The sequence below is a fragment of the Ammospiza nelsoni genome, chromosome 2, assembly GCF_027579445.1.
Source record: "Ammospiza nelsoni isolate bAmmNel1 chromosome 2, bAmmNel1.pri, whole genome shotgun sequence".
In the NCBI taxonomy this organism is placed as follows: domain Eukaryota; kingdom Metazoa; phylum Chordata; class Aves; order Passeriformes; family Passerellidae; genus Ammospiza; species Ammospiza nelsoni.
This window is the reverse complement of record NC_080634.1, coordinates 31,047,124-31,065,993: the sequence shown is the minus strand read 5'-3', so window position 1 is coordinate 31,065,993 and position 18,870 is coordinate 31,047,124. Positions and strand designations below refer to the sequence as shown.

Here is an 18,870-nt window from a genome sequence, read left to right as displayed (position 1 = left end):
TCTATCTTGGTTCTCCTAAAAATGCTTGCAGAAGAAACATCAAGAGGGGTCCTTGAAAAGGGATTTGTTCTCAGAATGCCTTTAATTCTGTAGACTTTCATTTTTCTTAATATCTTTTTAACTCAAGTGCCTGATGCTTCTTGCTTTCCTTGAGGATGATCCCAGTTCCCACCCCCCAGAAATCTCAGAAGTGTTCTTCAGCAGGTCAGAATTGAGAAAACTTATCTTTTTTGACAGCTTCATTTCGGCTTGATTTTTTTAAAGTTTGAATTAACTTGTGAAGACTATAAATTTTCTCATCTTTCTAAATCAGAAAAGAGCCCGGGGGGACTGGGAGGGTCTTTCGAGGAGGACATTTTCTGCGGGAACAAACTCGGAGCAGCTCGTGGATTGAAGACCAAGCTCTCGGAGGGGTCTCAGGCAATCGTTTTCCTGCCTCCAGGGCCAGGAGAGGTCTCTCGGCTCTGCGTGGCCAGGTCGGGGCTCCCCCGGGGCTCCCCCGGCTCGATGTTGGCGGCCCGGGCCCGGGGCGCTCGGCAGCAGAGGGCAGCAGAGCCGGCGCTGGGACCGGCCTGGTCCGGGGCCAGGCTGCTCGCAGTCCTGCTTTCTATTCCCCGCTCCTACCTCCCGAGCTCCCTCCTCCTCCTCCTCCTCCTCCCCCGGTACCGCCCCGGCTCCCCGCCGGCCGCCGCTCCGAGCTCCGCCGGGCTGCACGGGCAGCGGGAGCGCACGGAGATGTGAGTCGGGCTCCGGGCAGGGGCACAGCCCTGGGGGAGGGTGGGGGTCCTGGGGCTCAGACCTTTCCAGGGAGGAGAACAGGACAACGGGGCTGAGCTGCTGCGCTGGGCAATGAGCTTGTCCCGGAGGAACACGGAGGGCGAGGGGGGAGATGCGCAGAATGAGAGATAAAAAATGTGAGTGCCAACTTTTAGAGGCATGAGTGCGAGAGGGCTGCCCAGGAGACACTGGCAGGATTGCTCCACAGCAAACGGAGCTTGAGATCTTCAGATCCTCGCCAAGGATCCTAAACTAGTGATAACCCAAAACAACTCACTGGTCCGGGGTCAAGGGCGACCAACCTTCTGCTGTTTCTATAAGAATCAGCCCTACAGCTTCTGGGGACATGCAGACCTTACTCAGGGAATTCACCCATGCTCCTCCACGCTGCTTCCTGGGTTAATGAATTTCTCTGTAGAGGCTAGTACAGTGGCTTGCTGGAACCTTGCTAGTGCTGGTGTCTTCATTTCAGCTGCCCTTCTTGTTCCTGAGTGATCCAAGCCAAGAGCTGGTCCTGCAATCAGGCTTCCTGTGTTTGCATTCCTCTGGACAGTGCACAAATCAGTTGTGAAGTCTCTCCTGATTTTGAATGACCTAATTTTGTGCAATGTCATCGTTTATTTGTTGTATTCCAGGCATGTTCCTTGTCTCCCATGGGTCTTCCTCTTTTTTGGAGTGATCGGTTCCAGTCCTGTCCCAAGAGGTTCTCCCTTTTTTGGGGAGATCAGATCCCCCAATTATCCCAAGCCATATCCCAACGATAACATCAGCAGCTGGGATATCCAGGTCCCAAAAGGCTATGTGGTGAAGCTGACCTTCAAATACTTTGACCTGGAGCCATCTGAGTCCTGCTTCTATGACTATGTTAAGGTACGTGCACAGACTCCTGGGCCAGGGGGTGCCTGGAGATGGCAGCCCGGGGGCCACCACGTGCAATGGCTCCTCTTCCACCAGGCCTCATCTGATGCTTCCCACAAAGGAAAGGGAAGGAGTTAATGATAGAAATGGGAGGAGCAAACACTGACAACTCATGGTTGGGTAATATCAGTGTGTGGAGCAGGCTCAATTTTTTGAGGCTGCACTGATTTCACCTTAACTTTGACAGATCAAAGCAGACAAGAAGGACTTGGGCAGGTTTTGTGGCCGGCTTGGGTCGACCACAGGCAATCACCCGGGAAGAAAGGAGTTTGTATCTAAGGGGAGAAAGATGCACCTGCAATTTCACTCTGATTTCTCCAATGAAGACAACGGCACAGTGATTCCTTACAGGGGCTTCCTGGCATCCTATAGAGCTGTGGGTGAGTAGGAAATACCCTCGGCATGCAGAAGGAAAAGCCTGTGTGGCTCCAACCAATTTCCCTCCTTGCCAGGCAAATAGAGATGCTTCAGCCAAGGATATGGATCTCTAAGTACTGTAGAGCAGGGAGGTTTAACACTTTCTTCCCCTTGCCCCTTGACTTCCTGTGTCTTCAGATCTGGATGAATGTGATCCTAACAATGCTCCCGAGAACAATGAAAGGCCTCAATGCCAGCACTTCTGTCACAACTATGTGGGTGGCTACTTCTGTTCTTGCCGGATTGGCTACCAGCTTCAGAGTGACCAGCACTCCTGCAAAGGTAAAGAGAAATTTTATAAGATCAGAGGAGCAGGCGGGTTGGGAGAAGTGACTTAGGAAGCAGATGGCGGGGCTGCAGAAGGCACATCCCCACGATGTGACCTGTCCTTTCCTCCTCTTCACAGTGGAGTGCAGCACTGAGTTGTTCACGGAGGCCTCTGGGTACCTGAGCAGCCCCGAGTACCCGCAGCCCTACCCCGAGTCCCTGCGGTGTAACTACAGCATCCGTCTGCAGGAGGGCCTGTCCATCGCCCTCAGGTTCTTGGAACCCTTTGAGATTGATGATCACCAGCAAGTCCACTGTCCTTATGACCAGCTCAAGGTACTGAGATTAGCAAATTCTCCTCCCAACCCTGCTGCCAGACCCGGACAGGAGTTGTGGGGACAGCACTATTAAGACGAGAAATATGGGATCAGTGCAAGCAGAATGCCCCAGCACGAATGCCCCAGCACTGTCTCCCCCTCAGTGTATTTAATTACCACTGTCCTGAGGTCAGAGGCTCTGGGTCATAGGCCCCTGTGAGTGAAGGAAAAGAACCCATCCTTCTTCCAGTTTAATTTCCCTTTGATTTAATCTCAGGGACTGATAGGTCTGATTCCCAGATAAGGGAGAAGCAGAGCTTGTGCTGGATCAGTCTGTAGTTCTGATCTGTCAGTGAAGGCATCAGCAAAGACGGGTCTGACAACCAGACCTATTCACCATCACAGGCGTTGGTAAATTTGCTCTGGGTTGAAACAGGCATACTGAGGCAGAAAGGCATGTGTGCTTCTGTTTCTGTCCCTGTGATACATCTTTTCCTCATCAGATCCAAGCCCGAGGGAGAGAGATTGGTGAATTCTGTGGCAGGGAACCACCTGGCGTCATTGAAACCAACAGCAATGAGGTGGATATACTCTTCCTCACTGATGACTCAGGGTTCAGCTGTGGCTGGAAGATCCACTACACCTCAGAGAGTAAGGGATTTCTCCCCCAGAGGCTACTACAGCCCACTGACACTGTTTGCTAATCCCAGCCTAACCTGTCCCACTGTCTCACAGAAATACGGTGCCCACAGCCTGTCCCACGGGATCAGTTCACCATCATCAGAGACCTGCAGCCTGTGTACCAATTTCAGGACTATGTTGTTGTCAGCTGCAAGACTGGGTATCACCTGATGGAGGTGAGATCCCTTCTCCACTCCCTTCAGCCGTGTTCTCTTTTGTTTTCAGTTCATGCCTTTCACTTTTGGTTGAACTTCCTCTGGAGATTTCACTCATGGCAACCTCTTGTCATTTCTGTTTCTTCTTTGCTTCTCTCAGCTTTCTTCCAGTGCTTTCTCTTTCCCCAGCTCTCTTCCTTATGCAGTTACTCTTTCATGAAGCCCTGGTAGAAAACTAAAGACAAAGATCCCAGGAAAAGTTGGTAGACAGGAACACCCCTTTGGAAGTATATGAAACCAGAAGATGAAAGCAGATGTTACCTGCCTCCCTTGCCATCCTATTGCCAGGGCTGGGTAGCACCTCTGACTCATTGTGGGTTTATAGCTGCTGGCTGCTGGCATCTTGGCCTGCTATGAAGAATGTGTAGCCCGTGGCAATTACAGTATAGAGGGCAAAGAGGAGACAGCAACTGGAACAGACTGCAGAGGGGCAAATATTGGACAGCAGTGAAAAGATGGGCACACAGAATAATATTTAGATGTGGGGAAGGAATCTGTACAACCAACAGATGTTTTTCTCTCCCATGTAGGGTGACAAAAAGCTGATGTCCTTCACGGCTGTCTGCCAGGCTGATGGCACATGGCATCAACCCATGCCCCGCTGTGAAGGTGAGTGATCTGAGAACGGGAATAACATCCTCTGCTGTGGCTTTCCTCCTCCAGGAACCTGGGAAATTCAGCCTCTCTGACTCACTTAATCCATAGCCTCATGGAGGTGCTGTCTGAAGAACCTATGAAGGTCCACCATTGATTCACATTTTTCTGCTTGCAAAAATTCAAATGTTTTTCCTCCCTTACAAAAATACCTAAATATCACTCCCAAATTACTATGATATTGCAATATCTAAAAGCAAAAGATCCTAATCTGGGATCTCTTTTGGGACAACCTCTCTTTGCCCACTGTCCTAACTGGTCCTTCACATCCTGGCCCCAATGCCCAGACTTGCAGTCAGTCTCCTGTTGATTCATGTTTTATTTTTTCCCCTTTGTTGTAGTTGTGAACTGTGGCAGCCCCAAAAACATGACCAATGGTGCATTCAGCTACCTGAAGGAGCCTGCAAACAATGAGTACCAGTCGGTGATCGCATACCGGTGCAATGAGCCCTATTACCACATCGTCACCGGGACGGGCGGCGGTGAGTCCTGATCCCACACGGACACCACGGACACCTGTGCCTGGAAAGCCCTCCCACATTTCCAGTTAGAATCGGCTCTTCTCCCCAGGTTTAGGGCTCATGCTTGCCTCCTGTGAAGACTCTCCAGTCTTTTCTTGACCCTGCAGCATATCTCTGGAGTCTTCTTGTCTCAGCCTATTCCCACCCCGCTTCATTCCCAGAGCCCAGAGCCCATCACATCCCTCTTCCATGCTCCCCTTAACTTTTGCCAAAGGTCTTATTCTCTCAGTTACAGTTGTGATTTTTTTTTTTTTCTATTGGATTTCATTCTTTTCCTAGTTGATTTCATTCTTTTCTGGTGGATTGCATTCTTTCACTGAAATTCAGGGCATGGTGCCTGGGAATCACCAAAATTCACAAAGCTCACTGCATCAGTCTGAGTTGTTACAGAGGCAAATAAATAAACACACATTCTGCTCCAGTGCAGTGCTGTTTAGCTCTTTGGAATATTGTTCAGCTTCAGAGATATCTAACAGCTAAATAACATACTTGCAGAAAAAGCTATTTTAATGCAGCACCTCAGAAAACTTAAGTCATCATTCCAAACCATTCACATTCCTTCTTTTTACACCTGAGACATTGCTTGATGACGCAGGACCTTTGATTCCAAGAACAGCATAAGGAGATCATGATTTCCTTGCCTTGGTTGCTCATTTAGCCTCCACAAGGAAAAAAAAATTAATCTGAATCAGTTCCTGGATACAGTTACCAGCATAGATACACGGTTGTGCTGGAGAGAGGTGACATGCTACTCAAGAGTTCTTTAAGTTGGTATTAATGTTGAATTTGATTATTCTTGCATCTGAGTTTAACTCCTTCATATAAATTCAGAAATCAGTCTCATCAGAAGAAAAATCAGGAGCAAGCAAATATCAGCTGCAGCCAAATTCCTGTGGGGAGTCATTCTAATTTAATCAATTTTGAAAGAGAACAACAAACACTTTCTTAGAAACATTTACTTCAGCGTTAAGACAAATTGTACAAAAATTATTTTTGGTCACCAGCACAAACTTTCTAAGAAAAGCAAGAGTGTTGGAGGTAGTGGAGTTTGTGTTGAGAGGTGACATGTGAAGTTTAGCTGACCTGCAACTTAGGCTCAGAAATAGATACCTATCATGTACAGCACCTGACTTATCTGGTTCCCATTTCTGGGACAAACCACCTTGTCCTACTCTGCAAACTACCGATACCAGAAGTTTGAATCTAAAACCCATGCTTTTACTACTTCTCTCTCTTCTTTGTGCTAAATAAGGTTAAACAGTGCTCTGTACACCTGTGGACCCAGTGAAGATAAGACTTCAAGCAGATGGCCCTTCAACGTTTTCTTCTATAGTGCCTGCTTTACTGCTTTACTGCAGCTTTACTGCTCCCCTGGAACTGAGGTCCTGCTTCAAAATGTACAGACAGAAACATCTCACACCCTACCACAGGCAGCTTCTCCCAGGAAAGATGCTTTGGGATGGAAGGGCTAAGGAACCTCTTGAAAATATTCCTATTCTATTCTATTCTATTCTATTCTATTCTATTCTATTCTATTCTATTCTATTCTATTCTATTCTATTCTATTCTATTCTATTCTATTCTATTCTATTCTATTCCATTCCATTCCATTCCATTCCATTCCATTCCATTCCATTCCATTTTCTCACCCCATGCCTGCAGGCCTGGATCTCATTCCCTTCCCTCTCATCCTACAGAAAGATTCACCTGTTCTCATGAGGGAACCTGGCTGGATCAAGATGGCCAGAAGAGAATTCCATCCTGCTTGCCAGGTCAGTAAAAACTCTGACTTCACCTGGTATTTTCTGACTCATGCTTACAATCAGTACAAAAGTGGGACAGCATGCAGGTAGGGGGGTGAGAATAGCGGTATCTGGCAGGGAAAAGGTAAAACTGTCCAGAAAGCCAAAATAAAGTGAAATCAAACAGTGATGGTGAGGAAAGAGAGAGAAAAGCCAGGACAACAGAGGGTAGGTGTCATGTTCTTGTGTTTCTCCACAGTGTGTGGGAAGCCAGTCCATCCCGTTTTTGAACTCCAGCGGATCTTGGGTGGCAAAGCAGCAAAGAGAGGCAATTTTCCTTGGCAGGCTCTGACTGGCATCAATGGACGAGGGGGTGGTGCGCTCCTGGGCGATCGCTGGATCCTGACTGCTGCCCACACCATCTTCCCCAAAGGAGGAGTACAGAACAATGTGAGCCTGGAGCAGCTGGCAGAGGAGGCTGACATTTTCCTCGGCCACACCAACGTAGACGAGCTCCACAAGATGGGTAACCACCCTGTGCGCAGGATCTTTGTCCACCCGGATTTCAACCCTAAAGATGAGCACAACTTCAACGGGGACATAGCCCTGCTGGAGCTGAAAAACCCAGTAACCCTGGGCCCTACACTGCTGCCCATCTGTCTCCCAGATGCCACCAACACCTCGTTCTACACGCACGGGCACATGGGCTACGTGAGCGGCTTTGGTGTGGACAAGAACCGCATCTCGAGCGATTTGAAGTACGTGAGCCTACCAGCAGTGGCTCAAGAGAAGTGTCAGAGTTGGCTAGACAGTAATAAGAAAGGTATCCCAATGGTTTTCTCTGAGAACATGTTCTGTGCTGGCTTCCTGGAAGGCAAGAAGGATACCTGCCAGGGGGACAGCGGGAGTGTCCTCACGGTGTTGGACAGGGAAAGCGGTCGCTGGGTGGCTACCGGCATCGTTTCATGGGGAATCGGCTGTGGCACGGGCTACGGCTTCTACACCAAGATCCTCAGCTATCTGGACTGGATCAATGGGATAGTAAAGGAGGACAGGCCCTAGGTATTGCTGTCCTACTACCTGAGCACCACTAGCATATCAATTTCCAGACACAGCAAGTCATAGCCAAAGCTTTTCATGATGTCCCAAAGGCTTTTTGAATGTGCAAAGCATGTAACCTTCATCATGAGCACTTCTGAAAGCTGCCATCCTGTTTGGTTGTACCACTGGCAGCTTGGGAGACGCCTTTGTGGGTGTTCTGTCTCATACAAATCATATAACCGGATGAAGCCTTAATTGTCTCAGGAAATCTCATGGCAGCAAACATGTTAAGGTTTGAAATGCTGATGATATCATGAGACAACTGCAGTCTACTTTTGTACTCTCTTTTGTGGGAAGGTTGCAGGGGAGAAGACTTCCTTGAAGGATGGGGTAGTTTCTGCTGAGTACAGTGTGCGTAAGCCCATTGGCATCAGTATGAGTCTGAATATTAAAATACTTGCTGAATAAACCAGGTGTTTAACGTTTTTTTTGTCTATGTTTTTAACAACTGAATACTTTTCAGCACTGGTAGCAACTTTTGTGTAAGATTGACCTGGACTTTTGGACTTTGTATAGGGATTGCTTTACCTACCACTAAAGTGTTTCCAGTTCTGCAATGGCATATGGCAGCTGCTTATCTGTCCCAAAACAATCATTGGATTACACGGCCTGAAATCCCAGGTGGCTTCAAGGGAGGCAAAAATAACTTGCCTGTGTGATGCCACATTCCAAAACCAGGGAAGGCAACAACCAATCTCATGGAGAAGGGAGCTCAGGAAACTTTACTGATCAGAAGTTGAGGATGGATTTTTTTTTTTTATACTATATGAAATAAAGCTTTAGCTGCAGGACAGCAGCTCTAAAATGATGCTCACTCAGAGTAAAGCCAACCGCTCTTGTGTTGTGGGTATTCTCTGGAGTTGTCTTCTTAACTACTTTTTCTACTGCAAAATGCCCTACTGTGTTCTTATGACTCACTGAGAGAAACAAGATATAAGATACTTGGTTACTAGTCCAACAATCCAATAATGTTTTGCTTGTTACACAAAACTGAAGGTGCTTCATGTCTTGGTTTCAAGAGACAGGTGTCTACTAAGGAAGGCAGGAGCTCCCCTAAAATGGAAAATGTAAACCCCTTCCCTCCGAGTTGCTATAAAATTTTAAATTTAAAAGCTCTCAGGCAAAAAATACGGGAGCAGGAATAACAGTTCTTTACTAGGGAAGAAAATGAAAGAATAAAATAAACAATGCAATAAACTAAAACAACACTGACAGAGTCAGAGCACAACCTGACGCCCTGTGGGTCAGGATGTTGGTAGCAGTCCAATTGGGATTGTGGCTGCAGCTCTCCTGGAGTGTCAGGTGTGGTTCTGTTGGAGCAGGGATCCTGTAGAAACGGTGTAGTCTTCCTCTGAAGATCCAGTGGAAGAGGCAGCTGTTGCTCTGGGAAATCCAGTGGAGAAGCCGTGCTGGTGTTCCAGAATCTCCAGATTATATCTGGGTAGGAATGCTTGGCTCCTCCCTCCATGCAGAGCATCTCACAATGGGATGTTATAGTTCTTATCAGTCATGCAGTGACATTCAATAGCCTTTATCAGCAGATGTCCCCCCCTGAGAGAGGATTGGATGTGGAAGAGATGAGGAAAACTGCCCACTTAAGAGAAGACCACTGCCACACAGATGGCAAATAAAATAGAATTTGCCTGGCAATCCAGGACACTTCAGCTGGGTGCAGGATTCCATATGAAATCTCCCAAGAGCTGTACACATCCTCCTCACCATTTCTTAAATTCCTATAAAAACTTAGGCAGGAAGAAGATATCTCTGTTCACTCCACTGCTGACAGAGCTTCAGGGAAAGTTTTTGAGATCTGGGCACAGTTTGTTGCGGCACATTTCCAGTGCTGACCCGCATGCTAGGAAAAAGCCCAGCTGGAAATTAAAGTGTCTAAATACAGCAGTTAGATATCCCTCTTAGCTTTCTCCTCCTCAAGCTGAACAAACCACAGTCTTTCAGTATGTGCCATCTGTACCAGGTCCCTGATCAGCTCAGTGGAAGGAGTCTGTGAATGATATAGGACTTTTCAGAGCAGAAAATACCTCTAACACATGTCAGGAAATATTTGTTCCCTAAATCAAGAGAATGCAGTGTTTTGGGAGAAAATCAAGTTTTATTTATTTTCTAAATTAAAAAAAAAATTTTAAAAAGCCTGAGAACAGGTGAATGAAATTCTTTTGAATGTTTGTTCTCTGCAGCCTAATTCAGAAGTCTGAATCCTCATTGCTGGTAATGGTTGATGAGTGAGATGAAACTATCTCAGAAGAATTTTATAAAGACTCTGGTAGAGAGTGAGGTACTACAAGTTCCAGCTTGATGAAAGCTAGCAGTGTCAGAATATGATTAGACATTTGATTTAGGGAGTTTCAAGGAGAACCAGGTCTAGGCGGAGAAGAAGAAAGGCATTACAGACACAATAGCGCATTGCACAAAAGGCAATTTGGACATTCTTTAATGCTGTTAGATATTCTGAACTGGTCAGGAAATATATAAATCAGAAACTAGGCTCTGAACCTTCCATGGGAACCAACCATTATTCTCTCTCGTCTTCATTGAAACCTCCCTGTCAGGTTTCAATGGGGCACAGCTAGGTCTTTTCCAAGTGAGAAAAAATAGGACAGAAAAAAATGAAAGGAAGCAGAAGAAGTCTCTTTTATTCAGAATAATGTCTCCTTTTTACACTACTATGAGTGGAAGAAGGAGAATTTCCCTTCCCAGACATGATGACAGTGGGAGAAGCAGGTCCATACCCCTGGCTCTCCGCTCAGCCTAGACAGGATGAGTTACAATGTGTTACATATTGCCCATTGGATACACAGAGTGCACAGTGTCACAGCCAGCCCAGACACGCAGCCCTCACGTTTGGAAAGGGTGACGGTGCTGAGAGGACCAGCAGCTATTCCTGCCAGGCTTCCTCGCCCTCGTGCTGGCGCATGGTCTCTCTGATCCAGTCCAGGTACCGCACCACCTTGGTGTAGAGGCCAAAGGTGCCACACTTTGGCCCCCAGGAGATGAGCCCTGCCACGTAGTACCGGGTGGCATTCAGAGGGTCCTGGATGGCATAGGCTCCACCACTGTCCCCCTGGCAGCTGTCCTTGCCACCGCCAGCACAGATCATATTGTCCGTGAATACATAAACGACGGAGCCATCGAAGCCGTCTGGTTTCACAGACCGGCACTTGTCCATGCTCACCACGGGAATCTGGGCCTTCAAAAGATCAGCAGGGAGCTTTCCTTTCTCCCTCCGGCCCCATCCAGCAATGTAGCCCAGAGTCCCTTCTTCCAGCTCGTATTCAGGAGATTTACCAGGAAGGCAGATGGGTGAGATGTCTGGACCCATCTTCACAGGATTCCTCAGCTTCAGCAGTGCAATATCATTATCAAAATCGACCCTGCTTTCTGCAGGCTCCTCCTTCCAACCGGGATGGATGAAAGAAGCTTCTGGGATAAGCTTTTCAGCTTCCTGCGTCAGGAAATCTCTACGAACATTGATTACCCCAGCATACATGGTGGGCTTGTCGTACCCCTCCAGCACGTGAGCTGCAGTCATCACCCATCTGTCAGAGATGAGCACTCCACTGGCTCTGGGGTTATTGAAATACACCTGCCACGGAAAGTTCCCCTTTTCTGCACGGGTGCCTCCAAAAATCCTCCCTGTGTCTTGGATGGGATTGCTAGGCACCCCACAGACTAGAAAGAAGAGAAAGAAAAACGGGAGAAAGATGGGAGAATTAGCAGTTACAAAGTGGGGGTTCTTTAGTACTGCTAAAAAGCCCATGGTCTCCTCCTTCCTGTGTCCTCGAAATAACTTTGGAATCTGAGTAACCATGTTTATATTTTATGCCACAGAGCTTGCAAATAATATTTACAGAGAAATCAAAGAAAATTCTAGAATAAATGCCATCAGCACTCAATTTAGATTTAAAATGCTCATTCTCAAATTCAGTTTTCTGGAAAGCAGCTGTCACCTTGACAGTGTTAGGTACATCAAAGCTTGCAATTTATTCGCCTTCTAGTTTTTTTTCTTTGCTGAATTATGCTCTTTAGATTAAGTCTTTGAAAAAATACTTACTTCTTATAAATATGACACTGCTCTTAAAATATATATCTTTTTGGTTTGGTTGGGGTTTTTTGTTGTTGATTTTTTGGTGGTGGTGGTGGTTTTTTGTTGCCTTTTTTTGTTTGCTTGGTTTTGGTTTTGGTTTTTCTTTTGTGAACTCCAGATACTCTCAGGTTAAGAGGTCAGGTTTGTCACTGATGTTTTACCATTTTGCCTCTCCATTCTATAAGTATGTAAAATCTTAAGCAGTAGGGGATCTTATCTGTGGGTCTTCTGAGTGCAAAGATATTCCATGTTTTTTTGAACAAAATGCTCAGTAATATTTTGCAGAATGTTAAAAATAAGGATATAAATAAGACTGGTCATTCTGACATTGCTAAGAAATCAGTTTCTTATCACACTGTCTTGTTTTTATTGAATCCTTAGTCAGAAAATCACAGAATAAGGAACTATAGCCAGCAGATAACTTTTAATTTGCATGAAGCAGAATTTGTTAAAGAATTTCACATAATCATGGGGAGATTTATGCTGGAAGGTACTTCTCAGTGCATTTAGCTCAACCTGTTCCTCCCTAACTGCCCTCCCCCTGCCTTCTAACTCCAAAGCCAGGCTACTCAGGGGCTTTGACAGGTAACTTCTGCTCATCTCCCAGGGTAGTGATTAGCCAGCCTCTCTGGACAGCAGTTCCAGTGCTCTGGGGGAGCATTTTTCCTTAGATACAATCAGAATTTTCTTTGTTGCAACCTGAGCCTGTCATTGCCTTTTATTGCTGTGTCCCACTGAGCAGAATTTCGCTTCATATGCTTTGTAGCCTCCTCTTGGGTAGTAAATTCCCTGAGCTTTATCTTTCAGTTTGCCTTTCTTACTGTGTACTTGTATAATCCAAACCACTGTCTAAGCTGTGACTGGACTTTTAAGAGGGTTGAATCTCCTCCACCTGGATCTTGTATTTTGCCAGTGAGGATCTGGCGCTTTGAAGGGGTGAACAGGCATCATGTACAGCTAGGACAAGTCATGCTGCCTCCTCTATGAGGGTAAACTGAGCAGTACACAGGGTTTAAAATTCTCTCTATCAGCTGGAAGTTAAGAAAAGAAAAATACAGAGGTGAAATAAGCAGTGTTCTTCATATGCTGCATGCACATAGAGTATTTGGTAGTACCTGGGACACATTTTGGTAGATTTGTTCCCATCTCTTCATTGACCCATTCTCCACTGGCTGAGCACCGATATACCGCTGGGAAAACATGAGAGGAAAAAGAATTCCGTAAGGACACAGTCAAGATAAACACAGGATAAATAACACTACTGTACATGATATATCAACATTCTTATTTCCAAAGCAAGCACAGCTTGGTAAACATTGCTGTTATCTCCCTACCAGGGTGCTTCTATGCCTTTTTGGGAGAAACCTCATTTAACAGATTTCTTGAGTCCTTTACTTTTCTACAAGAACTCTGTGTTACATGTGACAAAAACCTGCATGGTTCACTCACATGGCAAACAGAGAGAGGACTTGCTAATGAATTTAAGGTCAACAGCCCAGGCACTGTTGGAGTGTATTAAACAGAGAGGCAAAACTAAACTACTGCCTGCGACCCCAAACCAGTCTTGACCTGATAGCACAAAATCCCAGCCCCATGACAGTGCCAGAAGCACTTCTTGGGCCTTTAACCCAAGGAATATGACTGTGCAGCAGAGGCAATGCTCACCATGCCCTTTGTTTTCCAGGGTGTAGTAGGGTGCCTCACACTCATAGCGGACAGCAGCTGTGTACAGAGGCTCCTGGAGTTCGGAGATGTATGAGGCTTGGGCATTGTCAACATTAGGGGGATCACCACAGTTCACAGCTGTAGAGAAAAAAAAGGGATCAAACCCAATCAAAGGAGCACCCTCACTCAACAATGTGATTATTTTGTATGACAGGGAACAACTCAGCTTCTCTAATCCCTGTACAGTCATGGGAGCTCACTTTCTCTGTCCTTTCAGCATGCTCACATCCCGGTATTTCAGCATCCTCCTAATCTGGAGATACAGTGGATCTAGAGCCTAAACACTCATTCCAATTCCCTTCCCACAATACAGACACAGGTCACTTACGAACACAGCTCAAGTGGGAGTTGCTCCATTCACCATTTTCCTCACAGCTGGAGAGAAAACTTGTGATGCTATCTCGTTGCTAGGAAATAAAACATATGATCCATGTAAGTCTCTGGACATGAAATACCTCTGACACAGGTGCTCCAGTGGAGGGGCCTCAAAATGCTGCAGTGGCTGGAAGAGGATTCCTCTTACTACTGCTATGTTGAAAACCTTGGGTTCCCAAAAGTACTCGGGACCCCTGATGGGAATGGCCTCCAGATGTTGCCGAGCAGGCCAGAGAGGACATATGGTTTTTTATTTCACTTACCGTCACTATTTCGTAGCCTTCCACACAGGTCACCTTCACAATGTCCTTTAAGATATATCTGTCCTTCTTTGGGTCAAGAACAGAGTTGGAGATGACACTCATGGGACAGGTTACAGCTTTGAAAAGATAGATGGAAATCAGTGGTGAACTGGTTCAAGATTCACTCTCCTTCCAAGCTCCCAAGCTCTTTCTCCCCAGTGATGTTTTTCCCCCAGTAAGCAGGCATACCCTTACTCAGTACCAGCAGCTGTGAACATGTTAACATGTTGTTGTGCCACAAATGTGACATGGGACAAATCCTGTCCCTAACTCATCAGCAGTGATCACATTCCCAAGGGTGTACTCACAGTCCCCATAGTAGCGTATTTTCCAGCCTTTGTGTTGTATGTCCTGGTCTGTCTGGAAGATTATGTCAAGAATGTTGTTCCTGGTTTTGATTTCAGAAGGACCTGGGAATTTGCTGCCACAATAGGGACCAAAACGCTGTTTTCCAGAGACAATCTGTGAAGATACCAAACAAGATTAAATGAGAAATGCCAAATGTATTGAGAGAGCAATTAAAACACACACTCAATGCATACATATGCAAATGTATTCCCACAAACTCCAAAAGACAACATAACTGAAAATAAAGTTAAGCAGCACCAAAGTGTTCTGAATATGAGGAGATGGATGGGAGACAGAGTACCCTGACCCCTAAGCTCCCTGGGCTGCACACCTACAGTGAGGCTGTCGTGGCAGATCCCGTTGGAGTCGGCGGGCTCCAGGTCGAAGTCGCTGCTGCGAATGTTCAGCACCACGGAGTAGCCTGGGCTCAGAGCCACTCGGTAGTCACAGCGAGAGTTCTCCGGGTACTGGCTGGGATAGTTGGGGCTGGCAATCTCCCCTGTTGGCTCAGTGAAGACATTCCCACTGCAGTTCACTAGGATTGAGGAAGGAACACGAGTAGGATTCAGAAAGGATGTCCATGTGTGCACATGACAAGCTCTCCCTCTTCTACTACATTCCTAGTATGCTCAGCTACCTGCAATAACCAAGGCACAACATTGTATCTAGCCCAGGAACTGAAGCTAGGGCCACTCTCTATCCAGTTAGCCAGGGAGATTTAGGCTTCCTTTCCTCATTCTCAGGTTCTCATATTACACTCCTTTCAACATGCACCGTTTGTGATCTTGCAACTTTTTGGTTCAAGCCAAGCAGGCCCTTGGTGATTTTTTTGTCCTTATGGAACTTCCCTGTTTTGTCAGAGATTTAAAGATTCACAGATAGCAGTAGAAGGGTTTCCATCATAGTCTTTAAAGAAGGTCGTTCAATAGTTTCTTATTTCTCCTGACACAGAAATAGAAATAGAATTGTTAAGAATATATTAATAGAAATTCCTCAAACCACTGTCTACTGCAGCTCAGATTTGCACTGGGATAGGTTTTTTCTCCCAAAATATACCATCACAAATGCCTGAGAAGATTGATAAAGTCTTCCAAGTGCAATATCTCACTTGGTCTAAATGAATTCTTGCTGTTGATCACAGGTCTTGTACATCTCTTACCTCCACAAGTTTTGTTATCTTCATAGAGGAAATAATCTGGTGGACAGCTGCAGAAGTAACCTCCAATATAATTATTACAGTAATGACTGCAGGGTTCATCCACAAAATCCATGCACTCATCCAAATCTGTAAGTGTGAAAAGATGAATCAGCCAAATTAGGAGAGGGGCCTGAGGGAAGGAGATATTGAAGCAAACACTAGTGGACAACAAGGAAAAGTATTTATACTGGCCATACTGGAATGCAGCTCTCTCTGCTAGGATCTCTTTAAATAAGGCATTTCTGTAAGAAAAACCCTTCCTGTCACCTTTCCTCCCAGCCTAGAAACTACAGAGATTCAGAGGAGGCTGTTTTAACCTTACCCACTGCCACATAGTAGGCAGCAAAACCAGTGAAACGCTCCTCATTGGAAAAGTCTGATTGGAATCTCATAGTGAGGCTGTTGTAAGGGACACGAAATTCCTCCACAATCCTGGAGTCAGGGGCACGCGGTTTCTTCTGCCCACAAAGCACGCCTTCGACATAGCCACCAGACAGGATCTGCAGAAGAATTGAGAGACAGCTCACCTCACTACTGCAACATCTGGAATTATCAGCACTTGAGTCTTTCAGCTTTTAGTGCTCAGGTGCAGCCAAGTGGAGCCCCTGGACAGCCAGTTTCATGATGTTCATAAGACACTTGAAGAGTGTTCCTCCTACTATCTTCCTAGTGAAATACTTGCCTTAATTTCTCAGATACAAATTAATCCACACTGTTTGCTGTTAACATCTCTTCTTCAGGCCCACTTGTCAAAAAAAAATCACCAAAACGCTATTTCAAAGCAGTAAAACCAACCATGACAGTCCACAGAGCAGCCTAACAGGCTCATTGGTTTGCTGCAAAAGGGCACAGGGGTTACTACAGAGCACACTCATCCTCCTGTCCCACCTTCATCCTCCTCAAAGGTGTCTTGGTGCTGCACTTGACCTTACTGCCCCTGTTCACACTGAGCTATGGCAGGACAGGATGGTCGTGTTTCTGTCTATTTGTGTGGAAGTGCTTGATCTTTTGTGCCTTGTGGGGCAACATAGAGCAGAGCTGGCTCTAAGAAATCTGTGGTGCATGGATCATAAAAAAACTGTGTGGCCACTATCCCTACACAGATAGATTGTTTTTAACCTCCATCCTTTCCAATCAATTTCTGTTTGCAATAAATCATCTATATCCACTCATTGATTAATTCCAAATAATTTCAGGCACAGACAACTATTGCCCTAAGAAAATGGTCTTTTTACACCTACTCTTCAATGGCAAGGAATATGCACTGCCACACAGAGATGTGTCAGTGATGGCTAAGAAGACTTTTCCTAAGAATATGGAGAAACATGGGATGGGGGGCAGAAATGGGACACTCAGTTGGCAGCCAACACGCATGTGGTTATAAAACAAACTTGAGCTGATTTCATGGCTGCTAGTGGAGACACAACCAGCCATTTGGACTTCTTGGAGCTCAGAACAGGAAGGCTGTGCATAACTCCTCTCCCAGCTCTTAGCTGTGTGCACAGCTTTGCTGTTCTGTGCTCTAAGCTGCTTTCTTGTCTTTTTCTCACTCAAGAACACAGACAGTACCTTCACAAAGTCATATTCGCAGTCCTGTGATGGTTCGAGATCCAGATGTGTGAAATAGAGGTGAATGCCATATCCCAAAGGGACCTGGATGTGCCAGGTTTCGTTGGCATAATTGGGATACGCCTGAGGATAATTGGGTGACAAGATCTCTCCATACATGGAGGCTGCCTCAGCCCAGACAGGGAGACAGAAGAGGATCAGGGACCTGAGGAAAGAGAAGGGAAGGTGACATGGCAGCAGTGTTCTCCATTTTCATGTGTGCAGAGCCCCAGTGAACAGCCAGACTTTGGCTGCACATGGCATGCAGCAGAGTTCCTGGCTCCCGAGTTTCAAAGGCCAGTGCTGTGGCTGTATGGGGCTTGTCCTTTTCCTGCAGCTTTTCACACAGGAGTACAACCTCAGTCGTGCTCTCTGCTTGTCTCAACCTCTGCAGGATCTGGTAAAGCTGCAGGAGCTGAACACAGGGATCATAAGTGCTCTTCCTTACTCATTGCCCTGCTCTGGAAGCTATTTGGACTATAGATACATTCAGATTTGAAAATCAATAGAGTCTTATAGGGCAAGCACATGATTTATAGAATACAATTACTAATAAACCTTGCAGTTTAATAACTCACCACATCTTGGAAAAGCAGTTCTTCCTTTCTGAAAACCTTCAGGAATTGGACTTTGGAGTTATGCTCTGGGACAAAAAACTGTGATTGGTTAATGTTGCCTGTATGTTTGTGTGTCTGCTAAGCAGGTTGAAAACCCTGAACCCCCACCCTGGAGAGACTAGGTTAAGGTTTTGCCTGAAAAGCAACTTTATATCTCTGGTCCTTCCTGCACAGAGCAAACCCAAGCATCAAGAAGGGAGGCTGAGATCCATAAGGACAAAATCTCTCTCTTGATACTCACCAGTGCTCTCCCATTGTGACCACCAGTGAATCCAGACAGCACTCTGGTGCACAGCAAATTAAGACAGAGAACACATCCCCCAGGAGTACCCAGTCCATTCTTCCCAGCACCTCAAAAATCATGCTGAGACCCTGAGGTTGGGAAGAACCTTATCCCCACTCTTCTAGCTGTCAGAAAACGACACTGGGGAATATCCTCCTCTCTCATTTATAATGCCTGCAAAATTTACCTTTTCTCCATAGTTCACGTCTGGTTTCCTTGTCTCTTCTCTTTTCTTTCTCTGCTTTTTCTTCCTGTGCACACCCTCCTCCAAACGCGCCCAAAGCCGAGTTTTGGGAAGGGAGCTCTAATTCCCAATATCGCAGCACCCTCTGTCTGTGGGATGCGGCTTCCAGCCTCCCCTCTAGCGTGAGATGCTGGCTTCGAAAGCTCTCGGCAGGAAGGGGAATTCCAGAAAGACTTGCACAATCCTCTTGGCTGAAGTTGCCGTAGGGAGCGCACCAGTCTGGCTGTATTTTCGGGAAATCAGGTGACTTTGGGGAAAAGGGAGGGGAATAGAGTTTTCGACTGCCTTCCCTCTCCTCTTTGTTCCCCTCCCTTTTTAAAGTTGGGAACAACATCCAAAGGGTGTAGAAAAGGGAGAGTCCAATGTTTCTGCACAGAAAACCCTGTTTGATCATCATGTCCAGCGATTGGTGCAGTTCAGTCTTACTGCAACCTGATGGCCACAGGGCTGCTGCTACT

The 18,870-nt window shown here is 46.2% G+C and overlaps 2 protein-coding genes across 3 annotated transcripts; one reads left to right on the top strand and one right to left on the bottom strand.

Moving 5' to 3' along the window:
- The first annotated feature begins 601 nt into the window (after positions 1–601).
- On the top strand, positions 602–8,019 carry C1R (complement C1r). The gene is given in 11 exon segments (XM_059466147.1): positions 602–737; positions 1,413–1,647; positions 1,883–2,075; positions 2,251–2,394; positions 2,519–2,715; positions 3,200–3,347; positions 3,432–3,553; positions 4,123–4,201; positions 4,588–4,728; positions 6,465–6,539; positions 6,769–8,019. Coding segments are annotated over 11 exon segments (2,202 nt in total). The 5' UTR covers positions 602–735; the 3' UTR covers positions 7,635–8,019.
- A 2,216-nt stretch (positions 8,020–10,235) lies between these two features.
- Positions 10,236–18,563, bottom strand: C1S (complement C1s). 2 transcript variants are annotated; one of them, XM_059466394.1, is made up of 12 exons: positions 18,356–18,563; positions 17,847–17,911; positions 17,230–17,434; positions 15,983–16,160; positions 15,622–15,747; positions 14,798–14,997; positions 14,423–14,576; positions 14,076–14,191; positions 13,766–13,844; positions 13,378–13,515; positions 12,828–12,902; positions 10,236–11,297 (listed from the first exon to the last, which is right to left on the bottom strand). In XM_059466394.1, the coding sequence occupies exons 2-12, from the start codon at positions 17,849–17,851 to the stop codon at positions 10,504–10,506; spliced, it is 2,070 nt and encodes a 689-aa protein (XP_059322377.1). In that variant the 5' UTR covers positions 17,852–17,911; positions 18,356–18,563; the 3' UTR covers positions 10,236–10,503. The 2 variants fall into 2 exon arrangements, with proteins under 2 accessions (XP_059322377.1, XP_059322376.1); XM_059466393.1 differs by lacking the exon at positions 17,847–17,911 and having other exon boundaries at positions 18,356–18,552.
- Between the last annotated feature and the right edge of the window lie 307 nt (positions 18,564–18,870).

Bases quoted from the DNA above. Each gene is read 5' to 3' on its own strand.
- C1S (XM_059466393.1), bottom strand. The intron at 14,998-15,621 runs GTAAGAGATGTA...CCTCAATCCTAG, and splicing joins AGATAACAAAACTTGTGGAG to TGAACTGCAGTGGGAATGTC. The intron at 13,845-14,075 runs GTAAGTGAAATA...TTTATTTCCTAG, and splicing joins AAGGCTACGAAATAGTGACG to CAACGAGATAGCATCACAAG.